Genomic DNA, 14,644 nt, shown 5'->3' with positions numbered 1-14,644 from the left:
ACCTATAAGCTGGAGACTATGGGTGTGTTTGGTATTGCTGTTACAGACAGCAACAACAGCTTTTCGCTGAAAAGCAGCTAAAAAACTGTTTGGTAAAATTTAAAAGCTGTTTTTCAGAAAAGTGCTTTTGGCCTAAAAGCTGCTGTTAGAGAAAGCAAGTCCCCCCATGCTTTTAGAAAAAGCTGCTTTTCAGCTGTTGCGGTAAGCAGATGCTGATTTCACCATCAAACCTTACCAAAAGCATCATTATTTTTAATTTTTTGCATCAACACATATACGTATCAAAAAAATTACCAAACAGTCATCTGATTTTTACAACAACACTTTTTTCAGCAGCACTTTTTCTAACAGCACAACAATTTTTAACAGTAATCCCAAACAGAGCCTATGGATGGTTTTGAAGTCCCGAGAACTTGGCATGCATAAAAGCTAAAGATTTACTATGTGTAAGATGGTTGATCACGATTCTCACTTGTTAAAATAACAAGTAGGTTGAAATGCACTTGGAAGCTTTGCTCGCTTAGGATTTTTATAGATTCGATAGAAGATATGTTTTAGTTTTTATCAGGGTTGAACCCATCTCGTGTAAGATGTCGAAAATACCAAGTTATAATGAAAAATGTTCAGTTTTATCTGGCTTGTTGAATTGTTATATTATGGAGGGCAAAACCAAGTTATAAACTTGAGTTTGGAAACTCGAAAGGTTGAACTATAATGATACTTGAAATGGAATCACTAGACAAAACAAGTAAAAACATCCAAAGTCAATTACAAAGTTTGAAAATGTTTGAAGAAAAGAAAAATACATAAGGTAAGAGAGTTCGGCCTTAGAAGGCTCAGATTCCTCGGAGCCACTATCTGAAGTCTCCTCAGACGTCTCCTGAGTTGGCCCCTCGGAAGTTTCTTCAGAAGTCTCCGCGGAGGTCTCCTCGGAACTATCCTCAGTCGTATCAGGTGCCTTGGGAGGTTCCTCTACTCTGACCTTTTTTACACTTGGCTTAGCCTCTTCCTCGGAAGAGGATTCCTCTTCTCCGGAGCTGGACTCAGGTTCCTTCCTTTTATGACTTTGGCTCACAACTGGGGCCTTTGATGAAGAAGCTCTGTGACTAGAAGAAGGAATTGATTGCTCCTCTTCCCGGATAAGCTCCACAGCCCTATCAGTTACTCCCCCCAGCCTTGGGATCTTGAGAGGGCAGGGGAAGGATTCCGCCTCAAGCGTATCCGGGTATTCAGCCTGAATGGCCTCAACCGCGGCATCCCGGCCCTCTTTGTAACTCACGGGGTAAGTAAGCGTATCATGCTCCACCATCAGGTCCCGGAACTCCTGAGTATCCATCCAGGCGTCAAAGGCTTTATCTTTTTGATTTTTGAGAATTACAATCTCAGCCCGAGCCGTTTCCAAATCAGAGGTTGAAGAGGCAATTTGGGCCTTGAGGTTTTCAATTTCTTGATTGGCCTCTTCCAATTTCTTGGTCGTATCCTTCAAGCCAACCTTCCAAGCCTTGGCTTGATGAAGCGCCCCTTGGAAATGGACATTCACCTAAAGGAGATAAATAAAGAAGTAAGAAAAATAAGGAAACTCACGACAAAAAGAAAGTGACAAAATAATAAGAAAAATACCGTCGCTAGGGCCTGAGTGCTAAACAGCTTGTTGGCCTCCAAGTCATGTTGAAGGACAAAATCCTGATAGTCCACCGGGGAGATAGAGTGAAGCGACCATTCCTTGGCATGCTTCGTATTCCTGATAATTGTGTCTTTTCCCTGGATTCCCCAGGCCAGTTGGAAGAAGGCCCCTGGCTTCTGTTTGGTGCGCAGGGATTGGCTGGAGCCTTCCTCATCCCCTTCTTTCGTCTGTATGAGAAATTCGGGGAAACGATCTCCCAGTCGTGGGTTCTTGAAGATTTTCCCAGGCCTTTTCATCCTAGTGGTTTCTAAGTCCTTCGGCTTGGTCGCCTCTACTATATTTTCAGCCGCTGCATGAAAGGTTAAGGGTGAGTTTAATCCAGAAAAGGACTAAGCTGAATATGCAAAAAATGAAAGATAAAGGTTGGAAATTACTTCTCATAGATACGGGAGAAAGGCTGCGCTCGACCAAAACCGTCTCCTTGATAAGGTCCTAGGAATGAGATGTCCCGTTATCCTGGGTAAGGAGGTTAAAAGTTGTTGTCTCTTCTTCAGACAACACAATGTCATTGGGGCTTCCGTCTACAACCTGCCCGAAAGACGAACGGAAGAGAGTCCCCCAGTCGCCGCCTTCCCAAACCAAGTACAAAAATTCCTTTTTCCACCCCAAATTGTTGTCGGGGATGGATTTCCCATTAACAATGTGGGGAATTGTGGGGCGTTGGTTCAACTGACCCACCCCGGGTTCTTGTTAGGGCTATTCTTAAATTGGAAGATCTTTCAGAACACAACAACAACAACTGTCGGGGCCACGTTGTGCTTAGCACATTATGACAAGAAGCAAAGTATCAACCTCCACGAATTCGGAAGGAGTTGGCAAGGGTTGATCCCGACATCTGCTAAAAGAAGAGGAATAAAAGGGTGAAAGGGGAACCTGACTCCAGCCCTGAGTGTATCCCTGTAGACACATAGGGCATATTTTTTCCAGTGGCAAGTCCTGTCCGCAGCGCTTGCAAAAACCAACTTATAGGGCTTTTGGACCTTAAAAATATTGGCTAGCTTCTCCAACTCCTTCGCATCTTGGAACGTACTGATATGATCAAATGCGTCCAAATGGGCATCAGAAGGGTACTCATCCCCACGACTGTTGATCATATCGATCAAGGTGGAATACCTAGATCGAATAGGCAACTCGTTGGACTTCTTGGCCATATTCATTTTAGCCAAACGGGAAATTCACTTGTCTGCCATCTGAGAAATAGCAAAAGAAGCATATTTAAGCATAAAACTAAGCATGAGAGGACAAGAAAAATAAAAGAATGCAAGAAATATACCTGGGAATTTGTAGAGCCGGAAGAAAAGCGTGCAAAAGGCTTAGAAGACTCTAAGAAAGACCTAGGGTTTTTTTGTGAGGGAGAAGAAGAGAGCTCAAGAAGCAAGAAATGAGAAGTGAGGAGTGATTAACTCTACTCACTCCTTTATATAGGGAAGGAAATGAAGATGAAGGGACAAAAAGCCCATCAAATCAAGGCCCAAGAATGGAAAGACCAACTTCCAGAACCTTCTAAAAGGAATATTGAAAGTTTCCGGAAGAAACCGATATGTTCTCGAAAGTTCAAATCGGGTATTGGGCCCAAATCCAAGTTGGATTAGGAAACAGCCCAGGCCCAAATCCAAGTTGGATTAGGAAAAGCCCAGGCCCAAATCCAAGTTAGATTAGGAAAAGCCCAGGCCCAAATCCAAGTTGGATTAGGAAAAAGCCTAGGCCCATATCGAAGTTGGATTAGAAAAAGCCCAATTCAATAGAATACCCCAATAAAATTAACTCGTCCATATAGAGCAGAAACGAGGTCGAGGTTAAGGTCGTAAATCCTGTTCGAAATCTTTCGAACAGGAGCCAGAAAAATAACCACCTAATAGACCAGGAACGAGGTCGAGGTTGAGGTCATAAATCCTGTTCGAAATCTTTCGAACATGAGCAAGAAAAACAACCACCTAATAGACCAAGATTGAGGTCGAGGTTGAGGTCGTAAATCCTGTTCGAAATCCTTCGAACAAGAGCCAGAACAACACCCCCAAAAAAGACTAGGATTGAAATCGTGCATGAGATCGTAAATCCTAGTCGAAGTTCCACGAACAGGAATCAAAAAAGGGCCAAGAATTTCGACCAAAATCTAGGTCATAAATTCAACTAGGACCCAGGTCGAAATCCTGGTCGTGAATCCTAGTCGAAATTGTTCGACCAAGACCCAGGAGTTGGCCCAGAATTTGACTAGAATCCATGTCGAATTTTCGACTAGGATCCTGGTCGAAAAAGGGCTGAAAAATTCTGAAAAATTCCTGAAAGTTGGAAGAAAGTACTGAAAATTCCTAAAAATTCCCAAAAATAGGGAAAAATAAGCGAAAAATCCCAGAAATTAGGGAAAATTAGAAAATAATTTTCAAAAATAATTTTTGATAAAATACTCTTAAAATATTAAAGAAATAATACCAGTGAGTGTCAAAATATCCATGAAAGTTAGGGATAAATCCCAGAAATTAAAGGGAAATTCCTGAAAAATACCATAAAATTCCTAGATAATAGGGATAAGGTAAAAAAGTAATGGGGAAATTCCAAAACAAACCAGAAGCCACATGCAAGGCAAAATCATTGTAAATGTGTAGGTCGCTTCATACTTTACGCAAAAACGATACCCTGTATGGGAGTAAATGAACTTAACTTCTACGAAACCTTTTACGGTTTCCCAGAAGTTGGGGGGCAAATGACATGGGCCTAAAATTAGCCTAGGAATATAATTAAGATTGAATTAATTAGACATGATATGGTCCAGTAACGAAGCCCAGCTAACGAGGCCCAAAACCCTGAATAATTAATTAATTTCATAATTAATTAATAAGGGATAAATCAGCTGTCAAGATGAGTCCTAGTGGTGATATAGATTCTTGTAGATTGGCCTCCAAGAAATCTTATGGGATAAGGGATCAGTTTCCTACTTCTTAGGACTCCAAAGTCCATTCTACTTCAGAGACTTACCCACCAAGTCTCCTAACTCTAGTCCAATTCGAGAACTTTCAATATCTATATAAGGGGTCTCACCCCACAGATCAGAACTACATTTTTAGCTTAATTCTCTAACTCACAGAGATACGTAGACATCTCGAAAAGGCGGGGTTAAGCTACGAAACACGAGAGTAGCCATTAAAGGCCTTGAGCTCCCGAACCTTAGTAATAAATACAACAATTAATATACCCTAGATATATTCATATGATAAAGGCAAATTATTAATATTTTTCTAATATAAGTTTTGTATATTATGAATTTTCAAGATTTTATTGTATGCAAATATTTATTATTCCAGAAAAACCGGAAATGAAATCTGAAATATTTAATGTAATATTCATTAAGTAAAATATTTTACTAGTTTTCTACTACAAAATAAATGATATGCTATTACTCATATACAATCATTTACATTATATCATTTTGTTAGTTATGCAATGCACACAGAGGCTGGGAGGGGTGAAGGCGTGACTCTTGATTTTTCTTACTTAAAATTAAGTTATGCGTTTGCTTACTCTTGAACATAGCAGTTAAGATAAATTGCAATTATAATCACTTTACAGTAAAAGACACAGAAAACAATTATCAAAACTTGCTTGATCTTTATATTTAAAACCAAATATGTTTTTTGCTACAAATCTGTGTTTTTAAATGTTTAAGAACTCAGATACTTCTTGAGAGAATACAAGAAATCATAGATCTGTTTTGTTACATCTGAACTAAGGACTCATGACATGTTTTATACACCAACATGCACAGTTTACAGAGATTGCACTAAAATAGACTAACATATTTTCTAAAGTCCTTTTGTCTATTTCTATTTTAAGTGCTACAAACCTGCATACAATTTTCTAGGTCAGTGACCCTCTTTTATCCAGTTCATCTTGGCCCTTGATCTTGCATTTCTCAAACCGCATTTGTACACTCGTCACCACTACAACGCCATCTTCATCACTTTCATACACCACAATCAGAATCACTAATATTTAAAATATCACCAATATAGAATCATTAAGTAGTACCCATACCATATAACATCATAAAAAATGGAATAGAAATTTAAGAAAAATCAAATAAAAGTATAAATTCAAATTTGAGTTCGGTTGATCAGAGTTTTATTGGATAAAAATCAAACCGGAGTTGTAGATCTGAAAGCGGGGAATGGGAAATGGTGGGAGTAAGGGTATAGTATCCAAGCCCACAACCGAATGCATACCGGGCCCAACAACCCACCACAGGTAAGTCCGAAAAATCTATCGATTTTGGTACACATTAGTTGTTGACTTGTATCTATAAAGGACTCAAATACGCATATTCTTATCGATGTGGGATGTTACAAATAACCCCTCCTATAACATCGACGTCCTCGTCGATATCACAAACATACATACAAAACCCGGGATGTGCCTCTGCACTTCCGACGTGGCAGAGCTCTGATATAATTTATAATATCCAAGCCTATGACGAATGCATAATGAACCCAACAACCCACCACATGTCAGTCCAAAAAAGCTAGCGATTTTGGTACACATTATTGTTGACTTGTATCTATAAATGCCTCAAATACTCATATTATTATCGATATGGGATATTATTAAGGCGGTTGCGAGAGAGCTGGAAACGGAGAAGTGTGGATCAGGGAAAAGAGGAGAGGCTTGTCGGAATCAATTAGATCGAGATAAAAAGGTGGAGAGAGAGAGAGCAGATCTGGGGGTGGTAGAGGTCGATGGTAACTGGAGTAGTGACGGATGGAGGAGCGATGTGCGTGGTGGCGATGGATGGTGGTGGTGGTGGTGGGTGTTGAGGATGGGTAGTAGTGGTGGTGGGTGTGTGTGGTGGGTAGAGATGAGATGTAGGCGGATGAAAGAGATGAATCATAAAATAAAATTAAAAATAGGTGAGATTAGATCTCAGTTCTCACAATAAAGAGGATTCTCATTTGAGCAATTTCCCACACGATTCTTGATCTAATGAGAACCTCTACTATAGTGAGATATGAGATCTAATCTCCATCACCCAAATTAACTCTCCTTTTAATCTACACCTCTCATTTTAAATCTCATTATCATCTATAACCATCACCTCCATCATCTTCTGTCTACCCCAACCACCCACCACAACCTACAACCACCGACGATCATAATTTCTGGCGACCACCACCTCCGACGACCACCAGAAAATTACCACCTTCAAATATAAAATCACCACAATTTAAATAAGAAATCACCACAAAAAAACTCAAAGATTACCACATTTGACCATTAGAAAACAGAAAATCACCACCTGAAACATCAAATCGCCATAACCATCCCGTGACCATCATTACCATATGCCAGTAATATAATTATTATCTTGAAAATCGGAGACAAAATCATCAATAATCACCGGAATTGTAAAAAAAAAAATCAAATTCATTAATAACTACAATTTAACTCATTAATTCCGGGCAACTAAGAATCACCACCGTCTTTTAAAAAATCAGAAAATATAAATATAAGTCATTATCAAAAGAACTATAATGTTCTGTTTGAAATTACAATACAAAATATTAAAATCGAAGCCACAAGCGTAAATAATAAATTTAGATGACAAAAAATGCGAGATACACGATTAAATACCAAATCTAGTCAACATAAACTCTTTCGAGTTAAATTGGTTACAACTCGGGCTACTAAAATTCGTGAGTTGACTCGGCAAAAAAATACCCGAGTCGGGTTTAATTTGATAGTATTTTTCATTGGGTTATAGAACATAGTTGGTGATGATGGTAGCGGTGGTTAGATGGATTTGGGTTGTGGTTTTGACGGCAACGAAGGTGAAGGGATGATGGGTTTGGTTTGATGGAAAAAAAGGAGCGAGAGGATGAATGAGAGAGAAATGAGCAGGTGAGGTAAAAGAATTGTGTGCCATAGATTAAAAAATATTTTATGAAATGAAGGCCCGAGATTAGATCTCAGTTTAACAATAATATAGGGTTTTCGTTTAATCAACTCCATATACATATCTATACTATTATATTAAAGATGAAACAATGACGTTATGGATAAAAAAACTAGGGTATATTAATTGTTATATTTATTACTAGGGTTCGTGAGCTTCGAGGCTCGATTTGACTGCTCTTGTGTCTCGTGACTCGATCTGCCTTAACAAGATGCTTATGTACCTTGCTGATTGCCAAGGATCAAGTCAAAAACGTAATTCTATTTGGTGGGGGTGAGACCCTTTATATATGTGTGGAATACCTTGAATTAGATTAGGTTTAGGAGACTTGGTGGGCAAGTCTCAGAATTATAATGGACTTTGAAGTCTTAGGAAGTAGCAACTTGATTCCTTATCCTACGAGACCTCTTGGAGGCTGATCCACAAGGTTTTATACCCTTATTAGGACTTTCCTCAATAGATGATTTTTCCCATATTTATTAATTACGAAAATAATAAATATTCAGGGTTATCGGGCCTTATTTGTTCCATCGGGCCTAATCAATGTGTTAACCTTCTTGGGCCTGATCAATGTGTTAACCTTCTTGGTCTGAAAGTCATACATATGGCTTTCTTTAATGGCATAATCCAAATTAAATATAATTAATGCAACATTTATGATATAATCAAGGTTCATTTTATCCCTATCATTTACCCCCCAACTTCTGGGATATCATTTCAGATTTCGCTGAAGTTAAGCTCATTTAATCCCTTATAGGGTATCGTTTTAACGTAAAGTGTGGAGGGACCTACACATTCACAACGATCTTTGCTTTTTCAAGGCTTCGGGCCAATTATTGGGGCTTCCCTATTATTTTCCTTACCTTATTCCTATTTTTAGAACTTTTCTGGCACTTTTGAGATTTTTTTCCCTTATTTTCTGGGATTTTTCCTTAATTTTCAGGAATTTTCCTTGATTTTCTAGGATTTTTTCCTTTTTTCAAGAATATTCCTTAATTTTTAGAAAATAATCATAAATTTTCTGATATATTCTTGAATTTTTCGTGAAATTATCTCAAAAATTATTATTTTTCTGAATTTCCTGAATTTTTCTCTTTTATTCTTCCCCTTTCTTTTCTTTTTTTTTTACATATTTTCGACCAGGAATCCATTCGACCAGGATCCTGGTCGAATTATCCCCCCATATTATCCGGTCGAAGCATCATTCGGTCAGGAAGCTTCGATCAGGATCTCGACCGAATTCGGTCAGGATTTCTGGTTGACCTTGACTTCTGACTCAATTAAGGCCTAACGTTGATATGGTCGTGGCTGTTTTCGATCAGGGATTCTCGACCAGGAATCCTGATCGAATTCGGTCAGGATTCAGGGTTGTTTTTGGAGTTTTTGACCGAATAAAGGACCGATAGTTTCTGGTCGACTGTTATTTCGATTAAAGCCTTTCGACCAGGACCTGACCTACATTTCGGTCTGAATTTTTGAAATTTTGACCGAATTATGGGTCTATAATTCCTGGTCGTGATGTTTTTCAATCAGAAACCTTCGACCAGGAATCTAGTCAGAATCCTAACCGAATTTAGGTCAGGATCGATTTTTTTAACTTTTGATATATTTTCGTAGATTGGGCCTTCCTTTGCATGGGCCTTTTTACTGGGCTTTTTAATTGGGCTTATAACAATTGGGCCCTTTCTTGTTGGGCCTTCTTTCATGGGCTTCTAAGCCCAAAATCCAGAATGTTCTGGAGTCTTGTAGCATCCATTTATTTATATATAAATCAATTTTTTTATTTTTCGAGAATTCTCTAGATTCTTCTAGAGTTGTCTAGATCTAGGCCAAATGGGCTTTTGACCGGCTATAACCGGTTGAAATTCTTGTTTCACCGATCCATTAACCAAATAATAGGGGCTATATAGGGGGGGGGGTGAAGTGAGAATTCACATTTCACTTTCTCATTTCTCACTTCACAAACTCTTCTCCTCCCTCTCAACCTCTATAGATTTTCCGGTTAGAAACCAGCCTTTTCCGGCCTCCTTTCTCCTCATCCTTCAGCCTCAAGTTTTCATCTATCTCCATTAATAGCGGATAAGAGCTCTGAGAGGGCAGCTAATATCGTTTTAGCTTCCAAACAAGGTAACGACATTGAAATTCATTCTTCTTATATATCGTTAATAGATATGATTAACACTACGGGGTGAATATCCGTTTAATTCTATTAGATTCATTTGATTATTGTAATAAATGGTACAACGTAGATGCTATCAATAAGCTTAACACAATCTATAACGTTCCCCCCCCCCTTATGATAGTTCCTGCTGGAGGTGGTGATCGCACATGCCAGTGGAAGCCTGACACTTTATTTGTTTATGTTGATGCCCTTACTGCGGGGCTAAGATTTCCTTTTCATGAGTTCATTCCTAAATTGTTAGTTGATCTACAAATTAATCATTGCCAACTCCCCTCTAATGCCTGGAGAAACATCCTTTATTTCATGGTTTTGTGTCTTAGGAGTGGTTTTCACCTCTCTGTAGCTGTGTTTAGGAAAATATTTTAGTGTTATAATAGTGCCCAAACATCTTGTGGTTGGGTTTACATTAGGCAAAGACCCAAATGCCAACAAATTTTCAATAGCGCCTCTATTCCTCATAATAACTAACATTGGAGGGACAGTTTTTTCGGCTTAGATGGGAGAATGGCGACTGGGGCACACTTTTCAGATACTCCTTTGGGAAGGTCAGTGATGGTAGCCCTAAATCCATTCACTTATCTCCCGAGAAAACTGCCATGTATAACGATCTTATAAAGGATAATGGCGAAACTCCCTGCTGGACTCTGTTAGAGGAGTTTTCTTTGATTCAAGTGGGACTTTCATCAGTCTCTGTGAAGGGTATTTTTCTTCCCTTCTCACTTTTTATTTTCTTTCATGCATTATTGACACCATTTATCCCTGTTTTTCCTTTGTTTTTACAGCGGCCAAGGAAATCAATAGTGAGAACTTGCCGGTTGTTGAGGCGACAACGAGAATGAAGAAAGTTTGGCTTGCGGGGTTGGATACCCGGGGCAAGTCTACGGAGCCCAGCTTTCTGAAGAAACATAAGGAGCCCTTGGTGGAGGCTTCTTCTGGGGGAACTGAAACCCCAGCTGCTCCAGCTTCAATTGCTTCTGGTGCTTTCCAGACACTCTGGAGATTCCGTCGAGGGGACACCGTGGTTGGTTCCACGAAGCACTCGTGGGATTGGTCCTATTACTCCGTGACCCTTAAGGAATTTACTGATATTGTGGCTGGTCCAGACCTGGAGAGGATAAAGCTCATGGGTGCCCAGTCTCTGACCTCGGTAAACGTTTTCCCTTATTAAGTCTTTTCCTTTGTACTTATAAGCTTATCTTTGCATTGCATCTTATTTATCTTATCTTTTTATTCTTTTGTTTCAGTCTAATGATTATTTTCAAGCGGCTGTTAGGCAAGCCGAATCTTGGAAGAAAGCCTCAGACAACGCTGATAACGCCCTCAGGAGGAAGCAGAGAAAGTATGTTGCGCTGGAAAAGAAGATGAAGCATAAGGAGGAGGAGATGGGGGAGGCCGATGCTGAGCTAGTCACCCAGAAGGCTGATAGGGATAGATTTATTGATTCCTGCTTGGACACAGATGAGTTCGCTCAGATGATACGAAGTCGGGACAACACGGTATATCGCAGGTTTTTCAGGACAGGTTGGGACACGGCTCTTAGAGCCGTGAACGATGCTTGCCCGGATGTTAACCCGGCGGACTAAGTGTGTCCTGATGACGAGACACTTCTACAAAGGTTTCGTATTCGTGTAGTTGTCTCTGATAGTATCCCTCAGGACCAGCTTCTCCCTCCTCCCGAGGCTCCTTCTCGATCTGTGAAGGATGATGTCGGCTCTTCTTTGGGTGAGACCGCTACTGCGGAGACCTCTGACGAGAATGAGGGAGACAATGATATGGATACCGGAAACACCTCGGCTCCCTCGAGTTTTTGTAATAATCCCAGTTTTTGAAACCCTAATGAATAGTAACTTTTTGCTGATTGTATTGATTAAGGAAAATTTTCAGACCACACTATGCAGGAATTCTTTTATTGATATTTTGAGATTTTATTAGTACTCTATACGGTATATGAGTGTATATAAATGTCGTCAGAATTTGAATTCGGACACTTTGATTTTTCCCGAAAAAATCAACCAGATGCCGAAACAACTTGCTTATGCCATGTATTGTACTTTTAATGGTGATAACTTTTGCATTTTTATTGATTCAAGCCTTTATAGATACATGATCCTACCATAAAAATATCATTTTATAGCTACAGATTTCATTATAGCTAACTTTTCTTTCGGTTCTTATAGTAGATGATTGCTGTTTGAGAAGTCATACACTTTGATTACTTTAGGCATCTCGGAACTCCACCATATGTGATGCTGGTGGATACATTGCCGAGTTACTGGAGGATATGGATACATCTGAATCAGAGCATTCAGATGGAGAACATGATGATGACCGTGACTGGGAAGTTTCTGGTCCCGATGAAGGGGAGGACAGCGGCTGGGAAGGAAAAGGTGTCAAACCAATCAAAAAATGTCTAGTAGTGGAAGTCATTCAGTTTCACAGTCAACTTCAAGTTCCAATGACCCAGGAATTGTGAATTCGGTGTCTGCAGTTGCAGAAAATCCCATCCTGCAGAAAACAGCATTAGGTTTATGCTGCTCATGTACTAAAAACTCATGCAAGACAGGAAAATGTTAGTGTCAAGCTGCAGGGCTCACTTCAGGTCCATTTGGTGTTAGAGAAAAGGCGCGCCTTATCAGTGAGTACCTTACGGCAATCGATAAACCAATCTGAGAGCAAAGAAGCTTGATCAGATAAAATTAAAATGAACCATCACCGCAGGCTATACACATAAAAAATCTACTTGACTGGAAAGCAAACAACTTCATATATAAAACTTTGTACCTTAGCTGAGTAAGTCGCACTTGATGCAAGTATTAAACGACCAGATGTCAAAGAGGATGAATGCAGCAAATCTCTGCAACATTGTAACATATATAAGGGAAAGCTTCTCTACTTCAGATAACAAACTGAAACCAAGGGCTGAAAAGTTCTTCATGCCAGTAACGCGAATGAAAGTCATTCTCTTAATCACGACAGAACTGTTTTCTTTCAGAGTAATCACTTTCTGGGTTTTCATAGTCTGGAGACAAATTATGCACTGCTTCTGTTTCATCATGGTTAAAGATAATCTGAAAAGGAATATACAATCTTCATTAAAAGAAATAATCACCTGATCTGGGTCTTAATCGCATTTAGATACTTCCCTGACATCCAACAATCTAGTTCCCTGACATCATAAAAACAACATTCTGAAATCCAAAACAAACCACATTCTAAAATCTAAAACAATAGGACAACAACAACCTAACAACAATCTAGTTCCCTACTTTACAAAAAAAACAATTTACAATTTCCTGAACCCGAACCTCCCATCCATTTATCCATCACCGCCAACTGCCTATCCATCACGGCCGTTAGCCGTTCCACGGAATCAGTGTTTTTCTTAGTGTCTTTTCTAATTGCCGCTAGCTCCTTCATAACATTGTTATTGATCTTACAACCCGTCCGATATTATCATCTTAATAAACAATTGACTAAAGTTTCAATTATTTTTAATTTTAGATCCCAACTCAGATTATAAAAAGGAAATACTAATTTTATTTCAATTCATCATCTCTTTAAACAAAGAGAGATAGCATTACACACAATTCGTAATTTGAAAATTCGTCATCACATTTAATATTCTTACATAGTCCAACCTCCCGTAAAGCAAGTGAGGACCAAAAGGCGATTGGTACTGCAAATAGCTCATTTAGTTAAACATGTGTTGCTTAACTAACCAAAGCAAGCGAGGACCAAAAGGCGATTAGTACTACAAATAGCTTATTTAGTTAAACATGTGTTGCTTAACTAACCGCAGATGCACGTATGTGTACTATGCGAGCAAGAACAACCATAACAGCAAAGAGAAGGAATTTTAGGAATATCCAAACAAGACCGCCTATCACCATTGCAGTTTTCACCCCCATCAGCTACATTTCTCACTATTGGTAGAAGAAAGGATCTTGTCATCCATGATTTCCCATCAGAGCCACGGACTACGAGTTCATCACGGACGATATCAGTGAGGCTGGTTTCATCAGTTGATGTCGTACCGGAGATCAGAACCACCATTATCCTCTGACTCTGTGATAGGATATCCCGGTGTGTGATTTTGATTAGCCTGTAAGATTACGCCCTAACTGCTAGCTGAAGAAATGAATATTAACAAGAAATGCTGAAGAAGAGACTTGAAAATTTTGCTCAAGTAACAGTATTTTCCGAAGATCATCAGTTGCAGCAATCACCTACGCACCAGTCACCGCTAAGTCCAAGTACATCAGCAGCAAAATTTCCTAGCTCGCAAAATAAAAATTCACAAACCACACAATACTACTCGTCTTTACTCTTTTGTAAAAAAAATCGTTTTAGCAGCTTTATTTTTTGGCTAGTTGATGTAAAAATACACTCGCAAAATTCATCTTTGTAAATTGTCCACAACAGGGGCAATATTTTTAAGATCTCATATCACACTTCATCTGGACTTCTTATAAATTATATAGATCAAGAACAAAGTAAAACACAAACTTACTCCCTCCGTCTCAACCATTTGTTTGCATTTGGGTTGGGCACGGAGGTTAAGAAAAATGATAAAATAGTGGTGAAAAGTTAAAAAAGTGAGTAAAGTGGTGGAACCGATTAATATTTTATGTATAAAGTGGGTAGAGTGGATGTAAGTACCGGATGAGTTTACTTTTTATATTATAAAAACTTTACTACTTTTGGAAAAAAATTATATGTAAAGAATTGGAAGGTACATCCCAAAAAATAAAGTATAAATAGATGGTTTGAACAAGGGAGTAATATATTTCAACATATCGTACTCAATTTCAATTGATAACACCACACAAATAATTCT

At 39.0% G+C, this 14,644-nt stretch overlaps 2 protein-coding genes across 2 annotated transcripts; one reads left to right on the top strand and one right to left on the bottom strand.

Moving 5' to 3' along the window:
- The first annotated feature begins 9,585 nt into the window (after positions 1 to 9,585).
- LOC141705704 (uncharacterized) lies at positions 9,586 to 11,677 on the top strand. The gene is made up of 3 exons (XM_074508595.1): positions 9,586 to 9,752; positions 10,590 to 10,954; positions 11,052 to 11,677. Exons 2-3 carry the CDS (start codon positions 10,643 to 10,645, stop codon positions 11,388 to 11,390), a joined length of 651 nt encoding a protein of 216 aa, XP_074364696.1. The 5' UTR covers positions 9,586 to 9,752; positions 10,590 to 10,642; the 3' UTR covers positions 11,391 to 11,677.
- Positions 11,678 to 11,853: 176 nt separating this feature from the next.
- On the bottom strand, positions 11,854 to 14,244 carry LOC141705701 (acyl-coenzyme A oxidase 3, peroxisomal-like). Its single transcript, XM_074508588.1, has 5 exons — positions 13,602 to 14,244; positions 12,917 to 12,973; positions 12,589 to 12,661; positions 12,402 to 12,473; positions 11,854 to 12,312 (listed from the first exon to the last, which is right to left on the bottom strand). Exons 2-5 carry the CDS (start codon positions 12,955 to 12,957, stop codon positions 12,253 to 12,255), a joined length of 246 nt encoding a protein of 81 aa, XP_074364689.1. The 5' UTR covers positions 12,958 to 12,973; positions 13,602 to 14,244; the 3' UTR covers positions 11,854 to 12,252.
- Positions 14,245 to 14,644: the final 400 nt, after the last annotated feature.

This window comes from Apium graveolens, chromosome 2 (assembly GCF_009905375.1).
Source record: "Apium graveolens cultivar Ventura chromosome 2, ASM990537v1, whole genome shotgun sequence".
Lineage (NCBI taxonomy): Eukaryota > Viridiplantae > Streptophyta > Magnoliopsida > Apiales > Apiaceae > Apium > Apium graveolens.
The sequence above is the reverse complement of the archived record's forward strand: the minus strand, read 5'-3'. Positions and strand labels throughout refer to the sequence as shown.